Source organism: Theileria annulata, chromosome 2 (genome assembly GCF_000003225.4).
Source record: "Theileria annulata chromosome 2, complete sequence, *** SEQUENCING IN PROGRESS ***".
In the NCBI taxonomy this organism is placed as follows: domain Eukaryota; phylum Apicomplexa; class Aconoidasida; order Piroplasmida; family Theileriidae; genus Theileria; species Theileria annulata.
The window spans coordinates 977,340-999,411 of NC_011099.1; the positions used below are offsets into that span (position 1 = coordinate 977,340).

General features: G+C 36.8%; 8 protein-coding genes across 8 annotated transcripts, besides 12 other annotated features; 3 read left to right on the top strand and 5 right to left on the bottom strand.

Annotated features, from left to right (window-relative positions):
- Positions 1–29: 29 nt before the first annotated feature.
- Positions 30–8,000, bottom strand: TA13540 (uncharacterized protein; the record flags this gene model as incomplete). The annotated part of the gene is made up of 1 exon (XM_947120.1): positions 30–8,000. One exon carries the CDS (start codon positions 7,998–8,000, stop codon positions 30–32), a length of 7,971 nt encoding a protein of 2,656 aa, XP_952213.1.
- Positions 8,001–8,212: 212 nt separating this feature from the next.
- Positions 8,213–9,043, bottom strand: TA13535 (uncharacterized protein; the record flags this gene model as incomplete). The annotated part of the gene is made up of 3 exons (XM_947121.1): positions 8,213–8,494; positions 8,529–8,688; positions 8,898–9,043. The coding sequence occupies 3 exons, from the start codon at positions 9,041–9,043 to the stop codon at positions 8,213–8,215; spliced, it is 588 nt and encodes a 195-aa protein (XP_952214.1).
- A 279-nt stretch (positions 9,044–9,322) lies between these two features.
- Positions 9,323–9,391: a sequence feature (Signal peptide predicted for TA13530 by SignalP 2.0 HMM (Signal peptide probability 0.634, signal anchor probability 0.363) with cleavage site probability 0.220 between residues 23 and 24).
- Positions 9,323–11,557, top strand: TA13530 (phosphate transporter, putative; the record flags this gene model as incomplete). The annotated part of the gene is made up of 1 exon (XM_947122.1): positions 9,323–11,557. The coding sequence occupies one exon, from the start codon at positions 9,323–9,325 to the stop codon at positions 11,555–11,557; it is 2,235 nt and encodes a 744-aa protein (XP_952215.1).
- Positions 9,341–9,400: a sequence feature (9 probable transmembrane helices predicted for TA13530 by TMHMM2.0 at aa 7-26, 46-68, 89-111, 145-167, 180-202, 230-252, 485-502, 531-553 and 715-737).
- Positions 9,458–9,526: a sequence feature (9 probable transmembrane helices predicted for TA13530 by TMHMM2.0 at aa 7-26, 46-68, 89-111, 145-167, 180-202, 230-252, 485-502, 531-553 and 715-737).
- Positions 9,587–9,655: a sequence feature (9 probable transmembrane helices predicted for TA13530 by TMHMM2.0 at aa 7-26, 46-68, 89-111, 145-167, 180-202, 230-252, 485-502, 531-553 and 715-737).
- Positions 9,755–9,823: a sequence feature (9 probable transmembrane helices predicted for TA13530 by TMHMM2.0 at aa 7-26, 46-68, 89-111, 145-167, 180-202, 230-252, 485-502, 531-553 and 715-737).
- Positions 9,860–9,928: a sequence feature (9 probable transmembrane helices predicted for TA13530 by TMHMM2.0 at aa 7-26, 46-68, 89-111, 145-167, 180-202, 230-252, 485-502, 531-553 and 715-737).
- Positions 10,010–10,078: a sequence feature (9 probable transmembrane helices predicted for TA13530 by TMHMM2.0 at aa 7-26, 46-68, 89-111, 145-167, 180-202, 230-252, 485-502, 531-553 and 715-737).
- Positions 10,775–10,828: a sequence feature (9 probable transmembrane helices predicted for TA13530 by TMHMM2.0 at aa 7-26, 46-68, 89-111, 145-167, 180-202, 230-252, 485-502, 531-553 and 715-737).
- Positions 10,913–10,981: a sequence feature (9 probable transmembrane helices predicted for TA13530 by TMHMM2.0 at aa 7-26, 46-68, 89-111, 145-167, 180-202, 230-252, 485-502, 531-553 and 715-737).
- Positions 11,465–11,533: a sequence feature (9 probable transmembrane helices predicted for TA13530 by TMHMM2.0 at aa 7-26, 46-68, 89-111, 145-167, 180-202, 230-252, 485-502, 531-553 and 715-737).
- Positions 11,558–11,718: 161 nt separating the features above from the next.
- On the bottom strand, positions 11,719–13,905 carry TA13525 (uncharacterized protein; the record flags this gene model as incomplete). Its single annotated transcript, XM_947123.1, has 4 exons — positions 11,719–12,969; positions 13,062–13,640; positions 13,697–13,788; positions 13,827–13,905. The coding sequence occupies 4 exons, from the start codon at positions 13,903–13,905 to the stop codon at positions 11,719–11,721; spliced, it is 2,001 nt and encodes a 666-aa protein (XP_952216.1).
- Positions 13,906–14,584: 679 nt separating this feature from the next.
- On the top strand, positions 14,585–16,640 carry TA13520 (ATP-dependent RNA helicase, putative; the record flags this gene model as incomplete). The annotated part of the gene is made up of 3 exons (XM_947124.1): positions 14,585–14,803; positions 14,855–15,149; positions 15,208–16,640. 3 exons carry the CDS (start codon positions 14,585–14,587, stop codon positions 16,638–16,640), a joined length of 1,947 nt encoding a protein of 648 aa, XP_952217.1.
- Positions 16,641–16,808: 168 nt separating this feature from the next.
- TA13515 (uncharacterized protein) lies at positions 16,809–18,623 on the bottom strand (the record flags this gene model as incomplete). The annotated part of the gene is made up of 1 exon (XM_947125.1): positions 16,809–18,623. One exon carries the CDS (start codon positions 18,621–18,623, stop codon positions 16,809–16,811), a length of 1,815 nt encoding a protein of 604 aa, XP_952218.1.
- Positions 18,624–20,438: 1,815 nt separating this feature from the next.
- TA13510 (uncharacterized protein) lies at positions 20,439–21,181 on the top strand (the record flags this gene model as incomplete). The annotated part of the gene is made up of 2 exons (XM_947126.1): positions 20,439–20,847; positions 20,934–21,181. 2 exons carry the CDS (start codon positions 20,439–20,441, stop codon positions 21,179–21,181), a joined length of 657 nt encoding a protein of 218 aa, XP_952219.1.
- Positions 21,182–21,397: 216 nt separating this feature from the next.
- On the bottom strand, positions 21,398–22,057 carry TA13505 (uncharacterized protein; the record flags this gene model as incomplete). Its single annotated transcript, XM_947127.1, has 4 exons — positions 21,398–21,503; positions 21,546–21,744; positions 21,774–21,813; positions 21,923–22,057. The coding sequence occupies 4 exons, from the start codon at positions 22,055–22,057 to the stop codon at positions 21,398–21,400; spliced, it is 480 nt and encodes a 159-aa protein (XP_952220.1).
- Positions 21,929–21,997: a sequence feature (1 probable transmembrane helix predicted for TA13505 by TMHMM2.0 at aa 21-43).
- Positions 21,950–22,057: a sequence feature (Signal anchor predicted for TA13505 by SignalP 2.0 HMM (Signal peptide probability 0.003, signal anchor probability 0.890) with cleavage site probability 0.001 between residues 36 and 37).
- Positions 22,058–22,072: the final 15 nt, after the last annotated feature.

Here is a 22,072-nt window from a genome sequence, read left to right on the forward strand (position 1 = left end):
ATAAATATACTATTCTGTTTTTGAAAACATTAAGGAGTCTCGGCAAATGAGACTTTTTTATCAATGCTTTTTTGAGAAATTTGGTTCTGGAAGTCATCCATGTTGCAAGAGTCGTTATCGAGGAGTGTTGCATACTTGGTAAACACTCTGAAGAACTCGCTTCGCTCCCAGCTGAGAAGGACCAAGGTGCAATTGGCATAGACTGTAAACGTGTTGAGTTGGTTATTGACAATGTCGAATGTGGAGAAGAAGTTACCCTTGGAGACAGTCTTGAATTGGAAGTTGAACTCGTTTGTGATAGTCACTGAGCCATTGAATATCAGGTAAAAGTGAGTCGGAACTTCACCAGTCTTAATCACAGTCTCGTGAAGCTTAAACTGCCTAACAGTACAAGCGACCACTATGTTATCCAGCTCCTCGTCAGTATACACACTGAAACTGGGAACAGTTTTCAAAAACTGTAACATGACGGGAAGTCTTCTACTTCTTTCATTTAACAAAGGCACCACATTATATATGAAACTCGTTAATGGCATTATTCCAACCACATTTTCTCTTCCTTGTGATTTACTTTGGGAGTTTGAAACTGTGATGTTATAGTTACAGGGTGTTTTATTAGTTGGGATAGGTTCTGGCGTTGTATAAACTTGTGCCGACTGTATAAACTGCTCGTAATTTGGGAACGATGGGCCGGTAAATTTAACGTGTTTCGGGTACGTTATACCCTCAAAACTCACATCCGCAGTTCCACTTATCAACGCTATCAATGGCACATCATATTCATTACTACATATCAAATCTACTTGTTCCATCTTATCTTCCTCACTACATTGTTCTGATGGGTTGGAATCCTCCTCTGAATCTGAGCTTGCTGCACTCGGTCCAAACGTGATAATGTTGAAGAGTGAAATGATAAACCTCTTTTGTGGCAGAGACACTTGGCTAAATTCTGGTCTAGAGGAAATCAACGAGTACAGTTCATCAAAGTAAAAGAGTTCTCTATCAATATAAAACTCCTCGTATGAGTCATTTACTAATGAGCAGTCTAATCCCTGATCGAAAAACTGACTTGAGAGTGTTCTTGTGAATTCGCTGTTAAAGTTATCAGCTTCAGGCGTGAGATATGTCAATAGTCTGTTGAAATTAGTGTTAATCTTTTCCTCATACTCTAAGGCAGTTTCTCTGTCCCAATCCCCGACCAAAATCTTTAGGATTGTGAAAACTGAGACTGAATCATTTTCGCAGACATCCAAAGCGTCAAACAGTACATTTGCGTCCTTTTCAGGTATTCCAACTTGAGTCAATATGTACTCAAAATCGACTCTGGAGCACATCGTTGCCTTGGTGAGTGTTGTGAAAAAACGTTCAAATGCCATTCTACTGCTTCCAAAAATAGATATAAAGTGCTGGTTCAACTCCGCCAATGTCGTCACGCACTCCCCACTGAACCTATAAAACGAAGCGACAGTTATGTAATCCTTATTATCTTCTTTCAACAGCTCAAACATCAGGTTCTGTTCTCTGTGGTCTATTGCTCCAATTCCCAACTTCTCGATGAAACTCAAAAACACTTCACATGTTACCATTCCGGTACACTCGAGGTCCATTGCATTAAACGAAGCCCCTATTGACTTGTACTTATTCTTCAACGTTGAAATAAACAAATTCTTTATGTTCAAGATCATCTCCTCATCGTATTCTTCTTCCTCTTCTTCATATGAACCCACTGTTTCATCTGTTTCTGCATACTCTTCCTCCATTTCTTCATCTTCATATTTTTGTTCCTCATAATCTTCCTCCTCTTCTTCATTTAGTTCTTCATCTTGTTCCAATTCTTGTTGGTCTGACTGTGATTCATTAAAGTCAGAAAACTGTTTACTATAAACAATGGAGGAATTGTCGGATAATCCCGAGAATGGTGATGCGTTATTAATGTCAGTAGAGTCTTGGAAATCACTATCCATACTAGTTCTTCTACTGCTAAAACTTTCAGTTAGACTCGTGTCAACTGAATCACTTACGCTCACACTCTCGGTCAAACTGGTATTTGCAGAGCTATCGGTTATTGTTGAGCGATCTGATGAATGGACGCTAGTCGTTGAAGTGTCCGTAGTGGTATTTAGTGATGAGCACAGAGATCTATTGTCCTCACTTACACTAGTGGTATTTGTAACCTTTTCAACCTCACTTCTAATGGTTGACGAACTTGTCAGTTCAGACTCTGAATAATCACTTGATTCCTGGCTTTCCTTTATCGTAACACTATTGTCGACAGTTACACTGTTATCCAAAACAACGCTATTGTCCATTGTTACGGAGTCTGAGGAATCTGATGAGTGGAATGACTCGGAGTAAGCATCGGTTCCAAAAGACTCAACACTAGAATGCAACCCTTTATCACTCGTTAAATAACTCGCATCACCACTATCCTTAGGACTATTATCCATATCCACCACACTAGTATCCATCACACTAGTATCTAAACTGGCACTATTATCTACACTAGTTTCCTCTAAACTATTATCCATATCCAAACTAACACTATCCATGGATTCAAGAATCTGACCAGCAGGGAAGTTCAAAAGGCTGGAACCATCGCTGTATTCAATTGTTTGGTTCGGTTGTGTGTATTCCCCAGAGGAATTTTCAAGTTGTTGACCCCCTGTATCTGACGTCGTTCTCTCAGTACTACTTGTCGAACTGACATATGATGACGAATCCAAACTTATTCTCCTCACCAAATTATACTTGTCAATAAATACATTATTCTCACTCAACTCCACTTCACCATATCCTTCATCTTTTTCCTCCTCTTGCTCTTCTTTTGGTTCCAATTGTGTTTGTTCTGATGATTCAGTTGGTGTCATTGTTTTTGAGGGATATATTGTAATATTGTCAAAAATGCTACTGATCATTAATTTTGAGGATTCAAACACACTGGTCCCCTGCTCTTCCTCAGCTTCTTCAACTCCTGCAATTTCCGCAGCATCCGAACCGCTTTTCAGAGTTGATTTAGATGACAACATTCCTGAAATTTCTTCACCAATGTTACTTATTTCCCTACTCAAATTATCCAGTGTTATTCCCTCGAATTTCTCAGTTATTCCATCAACAGATAGTTTCTCAGCTATACCATCAATTGACATTCCTTCTGTTATATTATCCAGGGTGAATTTATCAGTTATATCGTCTATTGACAATTTCTTGGTTATGTTGTCTACTGTGAATTCCTGAGTTATTGTATTGAATGATTTAGAGATGGTAGTAAGTAACGTATCTTGGGGCTCAGTTTGCTCTAGAACTTCGTCCTGGTCAGTGTCATAAATTTCATCTGAAAGTGACTTGTTAAGCACATTAGAAGTTTGTTTATAGAGCGTCTCCAATTCAAACATGCTATCACTAGATTTATACATGCTATCCAACCCATACACACTATCCATACTTCCCATTTTAACACTTTCATCAACATCAACTTGTGGCTTAGCATCTTCCAATTTAGTCTCTTCAGAAACCTTTTCAATCATAACATCATCACTAGATTTATACATACTATCAAGTCCATACACGCTGTCCATAGTTTCCATTTTAACACCTTCAACAACATCAGCCTGTGGCTTAGGAACATTATCTACTTGGGGTCCTAAGGCATTCATCTCAGTACTGTATGATTTAGAGTACAATTTCTCGATATTGTTCAGGTGGATATAAACGTCGTCTATCGAGGAGAACTTGGATCCACTCACTGATTGTTCTTGCTCTTCCTGGCCAACATACATTTCGTGCACTTTTGACAATATTTTTTTAAGATTTGGAATCTCACTAATGTCAAGTGAAGGAGACTTTGAACCTAACTCATCCAATTTCTCAGCCTTTTCCTCCGGTATATCCTTCTTTAATTGATCCCCATTTTCCAGTTCCAAGTCATTATAAAGGGAGTGAACTGACGGTGTTAGAACTGGTGGTGTAATTGAAGAATGGGTATTAAGGGACCTTAAGCGTATAACTTCAACTACGGTGTTAATAGAATCTTGGACAGTGGGATAATTTTTACTTATTAACTTATCAAGTGCTTCCAATCTTGCAATTTTTTCTGCTGATGCATCTCCATAATTGATAGAATTTGAGGTTAGCAAAAACGATGACGAGGTTTGTCTTTGAACAATCTTGTCTGACATTTGTTCCATTTCATCCTCAAACATGTTCTCAGACGCTTCCACCGCTTCGTCTAGACTATGATGTTCCACGTACTTAACTTCGGGCTCCTTATTTAAATCAATATTCAAATTATTATACATGGGCAATGTTTTTATACTAACAAAGTTATCGTTACCATCAACTCTTGAACTATCCAACTTTTCACTCACTTCTTGACTTTCAAGGTTCAGTTTCCTCACACTCTCATCTCCTTCTAGGTTTGGCAGGTTAAATATGAACTTAACATCGCTTGCTACGCTCCCGACATCACTTTCCTTTATACTATCAAACAAATTCTGTTCCCTTTCTCTATTCTCATCTTCAAAGGTTTCCAAACTCTCAACCACTGATTCAATAATATTTACAACTGGTTCAACTTGTTCTGATGAAAGTGTTTTGGACAACGGTCTGCCAGATGAAACTCTTGAAGATGTAAAGTGTTCTGATAGGACGTGTTCTGACGATTCTGGTTTTTCGTTGGAGGATGTTCTTGAAGTCAGATCCGTATCGGAAATTAACACATGTGATGCCATCAATGTATTTCTTCTAATCATCTCGTAATCCAATTCGTCCTTTACACTTTCTTTAACGCTATCATCAGTCACTTCTCTAGCGCTAACATCTTTACTGGTAGTTTTTGGGGTGTCGGATGAGTATATTAGTGATTTATATGATTCCATTTTCCTCATTATTTTATCCATAAAGTGTTCTCTACCACTGCTTAAACTTGATCTTGATGATTCCTTGGGTTCAACTCTACTACTTCTAGAACTATCTAATTTCTCACTTCTGAATGTGGAACCTCGAATCGAAACATCTACAGGATCTTCAAAGGAACGCCTTGATACAATACGTCCATTATCAAGCATAATGCCAGACTTGCTAGGTAAACTAGAACTGGACCTGGAACTATCTAATTTTTCACTTCTGTAGGTAGAACCTCGAATCGAAACATCAGCAGGATCCTCGAACGAGCGCCTTGAAGCAATTTTGTTAAGAACTGATGAATCAGAAGTCAAATAGGTTCTTGAGCTATCCAGTTTACTACTCCTGGAACTTTCAAGTTTCTCGCTTGTATGTATAGAGCCACTTCTAGAGCTTTCAAACTTTTGTCTTGTATGTATGGAACCACTTCTAGAGCTTTCTAATTTCTCACTTCTATATGTGGAGCCACGAATTGAAACATCCATGGCGTTTTCAAATGAACGCCTTGAAACAATAAGACCATCTTCTGAAACACTATCAGATGTTTGTTCACTGTCTTCAGGTGTAGATTCACTGTCCTCAACATTTAGTTCACTGTCTTCAGGTGTAGATTCACTGTCCTTTATACTATCAGTTGATTCTTTTATACTATCACTATCTTCAACATTTAATTCACTATCCTTTACACTTTCAGTTGATTCCTTTATACTATCCGTGGATTCCTTTACAGTTTCAGTTGATTCCTTTATACTATCCGTGGATTCTTTTATACTTTCACTATCTTCAAGTGTAGGTTCAATATAGTTGACACTTTCAGTTGATTCCTTGGAAGGTTCTGGTGAATCTGACAGATCCTTTGAGGGGGTAGGTGACTCAGATAAACTGGCAGCATCATCACCGGATGATTCGGAAACTTCTGATGAGGAAACACTTTTATCGGGAACACCTTCATGTACTGAATCCTCACTATCCTCATCACCACTGCTGGTACTAGTACTAGTAACCTTATCTCCAACAGTAGAAATATGTATATACCTTGATTTATAGAGATTTTCGAGGTAAGTTGTCATTTGAGGTAAGGAATCCGCCAAACACTTTTGTACATACTTTTGGGCCAAATACAGAAGTTTGACATTCTCGGTGACAACCAAAGATTTCCTATCAAGTATGTTTGACACAGTTTCACTTTTGGGTTTGAAATTGAAAAAGTACGAATTTGGAGCAAAGCAGAGCAGTTCAAGTTGTCTATTATTACTTTGTTCATAGATTTGCATAGAGATTTTGCCCTTGAATATCATAAACAGCCCATTACCCTTTGCCACTTCTTCTAAAATCTCCTTGTTACAGTACTCCTGGTACGTTACCTTTTTCGCTAGCTTATTCATCTGTTCGCACTTTGTAAAGAAGTAAAAGTTCTTCATAAACACAAGAAGCTCTTTTCCCAAGACTGTATACGCTTTGACTTCCTTTTCATCTGTCATAAACCTATCCAAGTTAACACTTGTTCCGATTTTAGTTCCCAATCTAACAGTTCCAAATTTGGTATTTCCAAATTTCCCAGTCCCCAGTCTAGTGGTTCCAAATCTCGTGGTTAAAATTTTACCTGTTCCAAGTCTATGTGCTCCATAACTGCTATAATGCTTAAGTTCAGTTAATCTACATTTAAATGCGTTAAATTGGTCTGCCAAGAGTGTTTTAAATAGTTTCGAGTTCATGGCCTGGAGCGTGACGTGGGTATCTGCAATATAGAACTCGTCACTTGGCGTATCATCAATGATGAAAGACTCTCCAAAGTAGTCTGAACTAAGATAGGCGAGTCTGTAAGTATCCTCAGAGTCACTTGGATCATAAACATAGCTCGAGACTGTTCCTGATGCCACTATGTAAAACTCCTTGGGGTGTTCTCCAGCCAGAATTATGCTTGTGTTAGCGAAAAATGACCTTAGCTTGAAGTGAGAACTCAACTCGAGCAATCTTTCCTTCGGCAAATCTGAAAACACTGCCACGCTCTCCAACAAATGTAACAAATCATTCCTCATTTCTACCTCCTGGTTATTAAGCAATGAACTCTTTTGAAGATCAATAACTTCTTTATGTACATCCTGATCAACCTTTTGAACAATTTGTTCAACTTGTTTATCTACAGTTTTTGCATCTTTTACACTCTTTTCTCTTGGTTTCGGTCTCACTTTGATTGACTCTATAGAACTTTCCATTGACTCTGACGGGTGTAAAGCTTCAATATTCAGCGAAGGCATTTGCATCAGGTCCTCAACTTTATATGTATCTTTACGTTCCATTGACTCTGCATAAGATTCTGAAGACAATGACTCCATTTTTTGTACGCTTTCAGCGAGTGAACCTACTTTTTGGATGCTTTCAACCAACGAATCACTTTTTTGGACACTTTCGGGCAACGTTCCCGTTTTTTGCATGCTTTCTAATGCTGAAAATGTTACTCCTTTAGCCCTCTTATCTACTAATTTGGTTGACTTTACCTTTTCAGGCAAGGGAGGCGAGTACTCTTTTGATTTGAGTCCGAAATAGGTATCTATAAGAGATTTGGATTCAGCTTGTTCAGTTTCTTCAGTTCTCGCTGACGATTCTATATATCCCTTTTCATAATTATCCTCATTTAATTCCGGAGTTACACTCTTCTGCTTAACTGTTAGCCTTTCCTCTGCGACTTCAGGCATTTTTACGGAAGGCTTGGCTTTAAGTTCAGGTTCGCTTGGGGGTGGAGAAGCGGATTTGAAATGGTAGTCTTGGAATTTAATAGAATTTTTGCAAATACACTTAAAGTTGTGTCTTGCAATATCGAACTTGGGGTTAACAAACTGTGAGTTGATATGCTTCTGTTTACGTTTAATCAATTCCAAAAGGTCTGAATATATCTTAATTAGTTCCTTTCTGTGCACTGACACATGTGTTTCCTTCTCATCCTTCGTCTTCTTATTATCCTTTAAATACACATCATAGTTCCCATCTTCCAAATATTCATATGGTCTCTTTAACAGTGTGCGCCTAAAATCCTCCATCACTTTATAGTCCAACAAGGTAGGCAATACCAAACCCTTATCAATTCTCTTATCTTTATCCATTATAACAATATATTTTACAATATTTTACACTATTTTACAGTTATTTACAGTTATTTTACACTATTTTACAGTTAATTTACAAAAATTTGTTTAAATCATTTGTGATTGATTAAACCTTAAACGATACTGGGATAACTGATCTTCCAAGTCAGAAACTCTATCCATATAAGATTCTATTCCTACAACAAATGTTTAATTAACATCGTATATAATTAAATTATATAACTGTGTAAAAAATTACTGTAACGATCTCCTTCAATCCTATTTTTAGCTTGCTTTAGTAATTCTAAAGCTTCTTTAGCTACTTTAGAATAATGTTCAGTTTTAAATTTGGCGTAATCTGTGCTTTCAACACAATTTCCAGATTGGGTAAGTTGCAATAGTTCCGAAATTTGGGATGAAATTTTGTTCTCTAAATCGTAAAACTTGTGCTTCCAGGACATGGAATTCATCTGCTCCAGAGACAGACGGTCCTTTAGCTCGTTATTTAAATCCTAAAAATTATTTTATTATTAATTAAATTCATACTTGATATGTGTAGAGCTGTTTGTACACTTGAGAAATATCAGTATTTTCCAAATTTTCTGAGGGTTTAATATTACAAAGTTCTTGGTATCTTCGGGCCATAAAAGGGTCCGAAGCTATTTTAGACTGCAAATCGGTCAATTTTGACCTCAAATCCTCGTTTCTAAAATTTCATAAATTACTATGTAGGGATTTAGGGTAAATACAAAGGAATATTTAACATTAACATAAAAGTAAACTAAAGATAAATCAATTAACATTTTAAGGGCAGTGTAGAAAAAATTGAACGAAAAATTAGAAAAAAAGTTTACACATGGTGTACTTGAGAAAAGTGAAGAAAAGGTCAATAAAATTGGTTAAAATGGGTCATACCTGAGTAATAAGGAATCTCTTTCCTTAGTTAAACTTGCAATTTTAAAATTCCAGACCTTATCTTTGCAATCGACGAGTTCTGTGTGGATTGTATTATGTAACTGGTTAAGTTTGTCGACGCACAGACATGTATTCTTACTATTCATGGGCCAGAGGGGTTTAAAGTCTCTAAGAGTCGCGTGCTTGCGTTACGGAAGAAATAAAGTGTCATTTGAGGCACCTGCAGGCATGTTCAGGAATTCAAAGAGGCTGCTATAGTATGGGGGACGACACGTTGTAAATTCCCTTTCGGAGAGGAAACAGAATATAACCTGTAGACATTCTTTAGAATAAAAGCTAAATATGAGTAGAACATTTATTTGTACTTTTATTTCCGGTTTCATGAAACTTACTCGTGTAAAATGTTAAAGTAGGCTCCAACTTTTATGGCATCATCACATCCCGAACTTTTGTGGATATTGATAGCCACTGGAATCTCATGCTGTCTTCTAGCCGTATCTATAGGCTCGAATGACGTAGCAAACGCATTTTCAACCTCTATAGGAAGCGGAACTTTGAACCTTCGCTCGGCAATTGCTATAGCGTTCATATTTGAGATTCTAGGCTCGATTTTCCTCGGCGGAACAGTTTCAGACTCAATCAGAGCAAGAATTTTAAAAATTTCAGCATTTGCAGACGCACCGAGGGATTTGGCGCTTGGAATGTTGTCCTCCTCCCTAGGCTCGTTTATTTTCCTAGCTGCTTCCTCATTTATTGGAATACCAGTCTCAACCACACATAGCCTTTTGGGAGCTCTTGCCGGGTTTGGAGTGGCCTGTGGCCGTTTGTCAGGAGTGCGGTGGATTGAACTGCTGTACATTGTCATTTCATGGTTCATAGTTCCGATTATATCGGTGATTGCGAGCGCGACCTTCTACATAATAATCCAGGAGTTGATTCTAAAACGCAGAGAATCGTTCAATGTCATGCTGAACTTTCACTGGGTTTTCAACATCATTTTTTCAGTACCGCTCTCAATATTCATCTCATACGAAAACTCAGTCCTGAGGTCAAGTATAGGGTCATTCGCAGAGTCCTACCGCGCATGGTTCCACAGATCAAAATGGAACAAGTTTTTGTCAGTTTTAATAGTGCTGTCAGTGTTTACAGCGCTTTCTTCAATAGTTTCCTACACAGTTTTACATTTCAGATTAAAGGACAACTGGTCCTATATAGAGTCATTATACAATATAGATCCCAGCATAACAAGGTCAAATAAAAAAAATAGCCGAAAATTTAGGCTCAAAAAACATAGATTTAATACTAACTCGGGGAAAGATACTCAATCAGATCTCGAACAGGAAGCTAGTAAGAAAGACCGTTCACATGATATTGAGAACCCGGAAGAATCTTGTTCAGCTCCTGAAAATAAGGAGAGCAAGAATTATACAAACAAAAATTCACCCTCGACTTCAGTGTCAAAAAATTTTAAAGAGGGTCAGGAAAGTGAAGATGAGAAAACCCCAAAAAATAAACAAGATAAATCTGAAGGGGGTAATTCAACAGATTCAAGCCAAGAGGATTACTCCATGGATGATTCAATGACAAGAACAGACTCGAGTATACACAGGTTCTTAACAGGGATTAAAAGCGCATTTGTGACCTCATTTAACAAGAGCAGAAGTTTCACCAATACCAATATACACCTGGATTATCACGAACAAACATCAATAGATAGCATTAAGTCAAATACAGGTCGACATAGCTCCTCTGTTAATTGTGTAAATAAGTCGAGATCAAACACATCTGGTTTATCAGATAGGCGCAAGAACCTGTCGAGGTACAAGAAGGTTGTAGTCCCAACTGAAATCAAGAAGACCCAGAACCATATGGCCCAGACAGCCTTTTCAGCAATTCAAATCGTTGGAGCCTCAATCGCAATCATTTCACAATCCTCAAATGACACAGCAAATGCAGTATCGGCTTTTGCCACAATTTACTTTTTATATATGGACGGCATAAATGAGGAAGTTAAGGCCACGCCCTGGTACATTCTTATGATTGGCGGATTTCTGATGGGAATTGGCCTCACCTTTTTCGGCTACAAGGTTATTAAAACTGTCGGACTCAATATCACTCGCGTCACACCCTCCAGAGGTTACACTATCGATTGCTCCTCTGGAACAATTGTTCTCATCCTGTCCTACCTCGGAGTTCCAATCAGCTCAACCCACGTAGCAGTCTCCTCCATCCTCGGTGTTGGCATGGTCCAACACCTGCCCTCATATAACAAACAGTACTCATTCATCTACACTGACGAAAAGAGCAGTGACTTAGATCCCAAAAACGAAACCACGAACAATGATACTCGAGAAATATCTGGACAAAGGAACCTAGATTCCGCCAATGCCGACACTCACCACACTTCAGGAGAAAATGGTAATCCTTGTCGAAGTGTATCAGGCGTAGGCACAACACCGAGCGTAATTAATTTCTATGCACCCAGGGAGAAGGGTCTGCTCGGTTTCTTTAGGAGTATTTTCTCCAGGATCACTACCAGGCACGTCAACTTCGGTCTCTACAGGAAGATTTTTATCACCTGGATCGTCACGATTTTCTCCACTGGGCTCCTCAGCGCTATCATCTTCCTCGTATTTAAACTATTTTATACCTTTTCATAGTTCAATGTAGTATATTCACGTATATTCTTAATATATTTAATTTTATTCTAGTTTACATAACAATTTATATATGTATATAGAAAATTTTTATGTCAATTTATATGTATAAATCACACATCAATTTTTATATATATCACATAAATTTATATAGTTAACAAAAATTAAAAAAAAGGTTCAGAGAGAATTTCAGTGTTGAGCTGGTGTGTGAGAATCTGGTCGAGCTCCTTGCGAATGTTAAAAAGCTTGGCAGCCTCTGGAGTAACCATCCAACGATGAGGCTTGTCGTCGATTTTCAGACGAGTCATGTACTTTTTGAACTTGTTCTTAATCTCACTCATGGAAGCAAAGGGCTTAGACTCCTTGAAAATCGCAATCAGGTCCTCCTTCCTAGTATGCTTCCCATGACATAGTCTGAGCAGATCCTCGACGTCGCTGCGTGACATTGTAATCTTAGTCCCACGTAAATTCCGCATCAAATCAACAATCGGGTTACTAGTATAACCCTCAAAACCGAAGCCATATTCGGAGTGAGTGATTATGATCCCATTTTCAAGAGCCGTTTCCTTGCTGCTAAACTGATCACAGACGGGCTTCCCGTCAATTATCCAGTGCCAGTTCTTGTACATGCAGAAAACCTTAACGCACTTGCTAAGGTCAGTGTCGAAAACTCCAGTGCTAAACTCGCGGGGCTTAGGGCTGTCCTGTACAATCCACTCCTGATCCTCCTCCTCTTCCTCTTCTTCTTCCTCCTCAGTCAACTCAACGTCGTCGGCGTCGTATCGTTCAAACCAGTCTTCGTCAGAGTCAACGCAGTAGTCGACGTTAGGGTCTGGTGTAATCTGATTAAACCGAGTAACCAGTGAACTACTTCTGCCTACAAGGTAGCGCATCGGAGGTCGTTTCCAGGCATTGTCATACATTGTAAACACTCGACAATGACGACTGGGCTTCAAACAGGTCGAGTTATGGTTAGCCTGCTCCACGTTATTCAGCGGGTCGTCCACCCAAATAAGGTTCTCATTCGTTTCCACATAAAACTGGCGGTTCATCTCCAAATACGTGTGGAACCTTGTCCAAACATCTCGGTGAAGATTCGATATTTTGAAAATCTCGGCATTTTCCTCCTTCACTCCTGGTTTAACTGCGTTATTGATTTCGTTGAAGCTGTGAAGTTTGGTGAACAGATGGTCGTCGGGTTCTGAAAAGTCAGACAGTGGTTCCAGTATATTTTCGAGGTCAGTTCTCTGTTTGTCAGAGCATTCAATACAAATATTACGTGTTGGTTCCTTTGGAGGGAGCATGGGTGAATAAGTATCCTTTCGAGATTCAGAAGTTTCTTCACTTTTCTGGACCTTCAGCCAACTCAACAGCATGTTTGAATTTGTCTTTTGGGCCTTCATTTTCTCATTTTTCTACGAAAAATTTAAACAAAAATTATTTTCTTTAAATAAATATTGATTGGCTGGTATTCTTATGTAAATATCTAGTAAATTTGGTAAATTACTCGTTTGTCTAGTGATTTCCGTTTAAAATCAATCCTTTCTTTACGTTCCTTATCCAGTAACATCTTTCGATCCAATGAATTAAGTGTTTCTAGTGCCATTTGCTGTCCCTTTAGGTCTTCTGTAATGATACAATTCTTGAGTTTTGAAAGGGCTTTGTAACGTCTTGAGATTAAGTTCCGTGCCTCTCTCGACGACCGAACTTGATCAAGCAGTGCGTGGGGGAAGACTTCAAGTGTTGGTGACTCCCAAATCCACATGCAATCTCTCCTCTTACACTCTGAACGTACAATCCCACTCAGGTTTACGTACGGTTCTCCTAGATTCTTGCGTGACAGAAACACTGGAACAAGCTTGTAAAGCTTATCATCTGGTCCAAGGTCAAAGAAACTCCCAAGTGACATTTTGAGTGCGTTCACAAGTTCACTTAGAGGCAGGACTGATCCCTCTCCCAAGGCTCTTACAACATTCTTCAGACGCACATCAACCCCAAAATCGTCAGTTTGTGGTTCTGGAAACAACTTGTCGGTATATTCTCTTATCATTACACAGTACTCAGATTTACACATAAAGCTGGTGTCCTAAAACATATAGTTAGGGAGGAAACTAAATTTATGGTAGAATATATGGAAATTACCTGAATTCCTGTTGATACAATCTGAGCCAGTTCGGCTTCAACTTCTTGGAGTTTCCCGAGGGGAAACGAATCCACAGGAGCGCCATCTTCATCTAAACAAACCATTAATTAGTAAACAAATAAAAAATACCGTTATTTTCATCTTTCAGATCAGTTTGCTCTTCAAATTCGTGTTTTTTTGAGGAAACAGATCCATAACTGTTCTCCATGAATAGGGAGTTAAATTAAAATTTATTGCGATTTAAAAAACAAGAAAAATATCAAAATTCCATAAATCTAGATTAAAAATTATAAATAAGAAATAATGATACACATTAAACACTAACCTCATATGTGTAAAAGTATGATGGTTTCAAATCCCAGAATCTCTCACACTATTCTATAAATTTTAAAATTTCATTAATGTTTAGTCAATTAATTAACAAATTAATATTTTAAATCCTATAAGTTGGGCTTTTTAGTTTTGGAGGATGCCAAAAACATTATTCTCAGGATTCTTTAGTTTAAAAACTCCACTCTCCAAAATCCGCTAAAACTACTAAAACATAATAAATAAATAAAATATCTTCATTTTTACTAACTATTCTCCAACTCACTAAATATTATAACCTAAACTGTTTTATCATCTTAATTTTTCCTCGTTTCCAGATTTAACTTTTCAATTCATTTACTTTGAGAATATCCAATTAATTATTATTTTAATAGTTGATTTCATTTTTCATCCAAGAGTTTCCCCTACCGGAATTCATCCTTATTTTCAATTTTTTATATCGCATTTTTAAATATTACTTGTACTATATTTATATTTTTAAACATATTCAATATTTTTCACAAAAATTTACTCCATTAAATTCACATAAAAGCATTATAATATGATAATTTACCATAATGGAATCTGATAATACAGATTCTGCAGAAGTTGAACTAACTTCTTACAAATTTGATGATTTGGATATCAATGATAAGACTAAAAAGGTTTTAAAGGCTAAAGGATATGTATACCTAACCAAAGTACAGAGTAAAGTGCTTCCTTTAGCACTTTCAGGAAAAAATCTCGTTATACAGTCCCCAACGGGATCAGGAAAAACACTTTGCTTCTTATTACCAGTATGTTTAATCTATATTAACATTATTTAACAAAAATATAACATAATATAGGCAGTGAAACATTTATTTGATGAGGGATACAGCGGAAACCTACCAATAGATGCAAACCTTTTGGGTTGTATCTGTTTGGCACCAACGAGAGAATTGGCAAGCCAAATAGCTTTACAGATGAAGGACCTAGCAAACCCTCTAAAACTTAATTCAGGATGTTGTATAGGAGGAGTTAGAGATAAATACGATAAGAAAAATGCTAACAGACTTCATATTCTGACTGGAACACCCGGAAGGATACTGGCACTTCTAAGTAGTCAATCATTACCAGAGACACATAACATTAAAATTTTAAGTACGTTCAATTTAGTTATTTACATTTAGCCATAAATCACAAATTTAACAATTTGTAGTAATGGACGAGGCGGATAGATTAATTGATGTTGGATTTCGAGATGATATAATAAGCATAGTTGATTTTTTACCAAACGACCTCCAGTTTCTGTTTTTTAGTGCCACAATAAAGTCATCATTAAAGGAACTCTGCGATATATTGCTAAAGAACGTGAGCTATGAACTTGTGTGCTTGGGCTCAGATTCGGATGGAATATCAGAGTCAAATTTAAGGCAGGAGCTGGTTTTGATGAGCCCAAAGCTTAAGCTTTCAGCGCTTTTTTACATCCTGTCGAATAACCAAAACAAGAGAATCATAGTGTTTCTATCCACCTGCAAGCTTGTGAGGTTTTCCTACGAGGTTTTTAAACGCCTTATTCCAGCTGTTCCAATGACTGAACTTCATGGGAAACAGAGCCAAAATAAGCGTCTAACGCAGTTCACTAGGTTTGCAGCAAAACAAAACCACGGATGCATATTCACAACTGACATTGCAGCTAGAGGCATTGATTTCCCAGCTGTGGATATCGTAGTTCAGTTTGACCTGCCAGATTCCTTAAACACTTACACCCACAGAGTTGGAAGATCGGGACGTTTGTCAGTTGAAGGGTTTAGGAATTATGGGAGAACAATTATGCTAGTATCTGATCATGAGTCTGACTTCATTAAGCTGCTCAAAACTCACAGTGCCAATAACAATGTTAAGGGGAACACTGTAGTGCACGATGTAAGTAAATTAATGGTTCCACTGATAGAGAAGAGAGAAGGTTATGTGACTAGAAAGTTGCAGGCAATATTGGCAAAAGAGAGTTGGATTAAGGAAATGGCACAAAGAGCACTGGTGGCACATCTAAGATATGTTACGACTAGAAGCTTATTACGCCCAAATAATAATCAAATCATTGAAGAAATTAACCAACTTTCAATTTCTATGGGTTTGCCATATTCACCAAACATACAACTTACCAATGGTAACTCTAACGATACCGAGGTACCGAGTGTAAAGAAGAGTAAATTGAGTAAATTAAAGGATAAAATTAAGCAGAAAAAGCTTAAAAATGTTATTGATACAGAGGAACTGGATCAGAAAAAAGAGTCCGATGAACAAGTTGATGATGTTTTGTATTTGAGTAAGTCTTGTGTTAATGATGATATTGACTTGTACACTAAGTCTGCTAAAGACCCTGAACGTGAAGTGAAAAAACAGCTCACGAGTTCAAGGAATAAGCTGAGGCTAAACAGAAGAGGAATAGCTAAGATTAGAGGTGTGGTTACACTTAAGGAAGCTGAGCAAAACCACGTGATCTTCTCTGACGACGAAGCTGAGGATGAATCCGGTGACAAGTCTGATTATATTTCAAAGCTACAGAGCGAAATCAGTAAAAACGACCAGTTTGATAAGGTTAACTACAACCAAATTAAAAGAGAGGCTAAAAAAGCTAAACACTCCTAATCTACATTATATTTGTACATACATTGGTATATATCAATGGATACTATTCATGTATAGTACATTAGGTACAAGTAGTAATATGACATATATTATATTATAAACTATAATTATACATACATACATATATGTATATTTGTGGATTGTGGAACATATTAGATACATTTGCATTTAGAGGAAAGTAGGCTCTGGTCTATTAATACCTGGTCTTAGAACCCACTGGTGGTTTGGGGTAAACTGGTAACGCTCATAAAGATTGTCCAAAGCAAGTTTGCACATCTTGGTGAGACCATTGGGGTCAATGTACTGTTTCCATGGGTTCTTGTGCATCCTAATGAGGTGCATGATGTGAGCCTGCTGAAGGTTCCTGGTCCTGGAACACCTGGTGGTCTTCGAACACAGTCTGCAAATGATAGTGATGTGGTTCGAGTCGTCGCACTTGTTAGTCTTTAAATAAGTCCACGAAAGCCTTTCCCAGTTCTCCTTCTGAAGCTTCTTGTTATCATTCATTACCTTGTTAATGTTGGAGTCGTTGAAGTTCGATTCAAAATTGAAGTTAGAGGTTGCATAGTTAGTTGAGTTGGGGAAAGAGCCATAGAGATTGAGTTGGTTTCTGACCGCCTCTCTCTGTTCCTTTAACAGCTGAATACGCTCTACTGGAGTGCTGTTTCTGATCTTCATTGTGATGGCCATTCTCATGGCTTCAAACTCTCCGAAGCGTTTCACGTTAAAGTTCTTGCTAAGGCGCTTGCCGTTCTCCCACCACCTACAGCGCCAGCTGCAGTGGCCTCTATTAACATCACGCCATACACAGTGGATTGGATGATTCTTATCCAAAGAATACTTTCCGTTACTGTCCTTGTCAGGGAGGTATTGTACGTTATTTGCAATCTCATTAGCTATTTCGATTATCGATTCGTTCAAGCCATCCATCACGGGACCATTGTTGTACCCCATGCCATTAGAATATCCAACCATACCCTGGGCAGCTGACATATCATAACCATTCATGGTGTTATAAGCACTCATGTCATAGGCTGGCATAGTGTTATAACCGTTCATTGTATTGTTAAACTGACTCATGTCGTATTGAGCAGCGAAGTTAGCTTGGTAGGGGGCATAGTTGAAATATTGAGGGGGATAAAATTGGGTCTCAGATAAGTCCTGAACATCAGCCATTGAAGGGACTGGTAAATGATTAACTGGTGTTTGTGGAACAAGTTGTGTAGTCATTGGTGACTGAGGAGGTGATGGTCGTGATGGTCTCATGATTGGCGTGTTTTCGCAGGTGCTGGCATTTGCAAGGCTTTCCGAGTCATCTTCATTTGTCTTCTTAAAGTCAAAATCAAGCGATTTCAAATTGTCTGACATATGGTCCAACTTCACCATTGACAAATTCTTGCACTCGGCGTTCCACTCATTTTTACACTCTTCCCCGAAGTTGTACTCTGAGGCTTGGTCGGGAGTGTTATAATGAAGACCACAAAATTCGTCGGTGATATTTGAGGTATCTATTTCAGTCGAGCCAAATTGGTTGTTAAATTGACTGCCTGAGGAGAATGGAAGTAGAGTTAAGTCATTGTATGTATAAGCTGGGGTTTTTGATGATTCGTTAGCTGCCAAGACAGACTCGCTCATGTTTGAAACTGGGTTTGCCAAAGATGTTTCAGACATTTCGTATCCATTAACGCCGTAACAGTTGGGGTAATCTGTCACTTGCTGAGACATGTACTCGTAGCCATTGTTAGCGTTATAGTACGAGTAGTTGTTAAAGGAGTTGTAGGTCGCGTTCATGTCACCATCGACACAATTGTTCTGATTGTAGTAAAATTGGGGTTGTGAATAGTTTTGAAACTGAGCCATGTTGGAGTAATCAAGCATCTGAGGGGCAGCAACCATGTTCTTAGCTCCAAAATCGGCTGTGTTGGGAACAGGCAATGCGTACACATTACCCATTTCGTTTGTGTTTGAGTAATTCATATCCATTTCGACAAATAAATTTATCAAATGTGTTAAAATGTTGTTTAAATTTAAAGAAAATAAAACACTATAGTATGAATCCGACTGGAAGCGTTAACTATAGTAAATTCTTCAAATATTGTTTAAATCAACTAGATGACAAATAGGTCAACTAATGTGAAAAATAGAAAAAATTAAACGAAATATATATAAATAGAAAAAGGTGTAAAGAAAGATTAAACCAAAAACTAGTTTGATTCAATCTTGTGTTTTACTAGAACTTTGTCTAGATAAAGCTGTAGTACTTTGACCAAGCAAAAATGTAGTTTTGGGGAATATTAGTGTGTCTTTGCACTAATATTCAAGCTATAACGTCACTTTGGAATTCGTATCGAGTGATTCTGATCACGAATGTTATCACCACCTAAAATTCGTGGGGATAATTATCAAGCCCTTACAAATGTAGTCTTCTACTACAAATTGACACTATTTTACACTTTATTTTATACTTTATGCACACACAACAATCTAGGTTAAAGAATTACCTAACACATTAACAAAATTTTTATTTTAACGAGTTGTTTTCAAGGATTATACTTTTACACCACTTTATTACCACCTTTATTTCCCATTATTTTGATTATTTTATCTTAAAATTTAGTTTATCTTTTTGAAAAATGATTAAAATTTCCTATTTTTAATTTATAAGTGATTTTAAATCACAACAATTGGGGTCAGAATTTACAAATTAGAACCAAAATATTAAATATTACAATTTATTATTTAAAAATTATCAACAAAAAAATATGATTTACAAAAATACTCTCACTTATTACTTAGATTTTTTATAATTCACTGATATACACTTCTATAATACTGTCTTTTATTACTATGTTACATTAATTGGCTTAACTTTCCTTTTAGTTAGATTATGTTACAGGATTTGATATAAATATTATAATAATAGTTGGATGGGGATATAACAGAATTAACCAAGATAAATGGTGGAAAATGAGTTTTTTCTCTGATTCTGTACGCCTATGTACCGGTAATTTACAAAATCAACTTTTTAACAATTTAAGAGAATTTATACACTAAAAATATATAAATCAATAAATATATATTTGTATAGTAATTTTAAATTAATTAACCAGCCGAGACGTGTATCGTTAGGCTGCGATTTGAAACGAGACATTTGTAGGTTAGATGATGATAATTCTCTACCTAACTATTTCTTATTACAACTTCTATTACTAATTTCTCTCCTTAATCACTATCATTTCTATATATTATTCTATATAATCAGTTATGTACTTGTTCGGCTTTGGCATATATGGTATGATGTTAGGATTCCAACATCACTTAGTAGTGTAAAAACATTTACACATCACAACTTAAATATTCCAGAATAATTATTTAAATCATTACCAAATTAAGGTTAAATTCGACCAGACTTACTGATACGGTGTTGCTCGTTTAAGAGCAAGTGTTATATTAATGCGCACTTATGCGCACCAATGGCGAGATTGATAGTTTAATGCATTAATTCCTTCTTTATCTTAAGATTTATACCCATTTGCACAATTAATTATTTTACTAGTCTAGAATCCAGACTATTTCTCCTTCTCCCGCCTTCTAACTCTTCTCTACAACAAACTACTCAGTATTGATACCCTTTTACACCTATTTAAACATTAGTTCCAGATTCCATTTTTAAAATTTATCATTTTTTAAAACTTAACCACTATTTTATAATATTTTTGGTAATTTTTACCCTCACACATTTTGGTTCTATAATTGCCTATTTTTTCCTTCAATTCTGAACTACAATTAGGACTTATAATGGGAAGTAAATGTACCAAACTATCTGATAAAAGTGTTTCTGAAAATGATCCACCACAAAACCAGAACGAAGGTGTGGAAGGGGACGAATCTGTTTTAGAACAAAAGAGTTACGACTTTAATGAACTCGACAACATACAAGAGGATGATTTAGGTTCTGTTGAAGAAAATGAGCTTGAAGAAGATGAGGCTGAGATGAAGCCTTTAGAATCAAGGATGAGTACTAAGAATTCAAATGTTAGTCAGGACTCAGGCCTTGATCCTGGTCTGCTTCCTTTCCAAAATAGTATTACTACTCTAACTAACCAGAACACTTCAACTTTCTCTCAGAAAAATTCCTCCTTATCCTTGAATAGTCAAAACTCTGGAATGTACGGCTTAAACACAAACGAGGAACCTTTTAACGAATGTATTTTTCTCCTTATCCCACACTTAGTTTATATAGTTAATACTATATTTAATTATTTAAAACATTCCCATCTAATATTGTTACAGATGAATTGAATAAGAATAATGGGTCCAATAAAAGTTTGGACGCATACGCGTCAACTCAAGATTCAAATGAATTCACTGATCCCACTGTTGTGATGCAGACTTTTACTCCTTTTGACATGAAAAAGACTGATGAGCTTGCCAGTTTTCTCGTTAGCAGGTGCGGTTTGGGTCTTCAGAAGGACCACAATCCACAAAACTGTAAAATTTGTCAAACTGTAGATTTATCAGATGCTCCTCTTATTGCTTAATATAGTACTACTATACTATACTTCTTATGTATATTCTATGCTGTTTCATGTTCTTAGAACTAAAATTTAAGAATATTTTTGTTCAAATTAGTGAACGCCTCCATAACATTTGTAATTTTCTTCCAGAAATCCATTAAACTTTCATATTTAATGATAATTCCGAAATTAATTTCATGTATAATTAGTGTGTACTGAAAAATGAACTACATTGATGGGTTACTCTTCCATTTTACAATTTTGCATTAAAGAGACGAATTCGTCCAAATCCGATAAAGAAAAATCATCATCATCGTCACCAATCGGACAGTCATCCGTAACAAACCTATTTCATTATATCATTTATAACTAAATTGTGTATTCATACGTCGTGTCTCCATCACTTGAAATTGTGGATGTTTTGAGCTTTTCCTCTTTATTTTTCATTACATTTTTAAAATCAAACGAGAATGTATCCAGGTAATTCTGGGCGTTATATGCTTCCTCTGGTGTTCCATCGTTTAGAAATCCATGGTGCTTTAAAAGTTCTTCTACTTCTCGTACTGCATTCAGGGTTGGGACTCTTTCTAAAAAATCTCATAAGAAAACTGCTTACCTCCGACTTTTCCAGTGTGATACACTGAACGACTGTAAAACTAAAACACAATATAAACCATAAAATACAATATAATCCAGAAAATACAATATAAGATGTGTAAGTATTATCTATTAAATAAACAAATAAATGGAGTTAAATGATTTTACCAGTGTACTAAAGAAACCGATAGTGCTGGCAAGTAAAGAGTAATAATATGAAAGGATAAAGTAATATGAAACCAGGGGTCTGTTAATAAAGGACCCTTGGCTCTTCATTAAGAGTTTATGAAAAGGTGAGTACATTTTTATAATTTATAT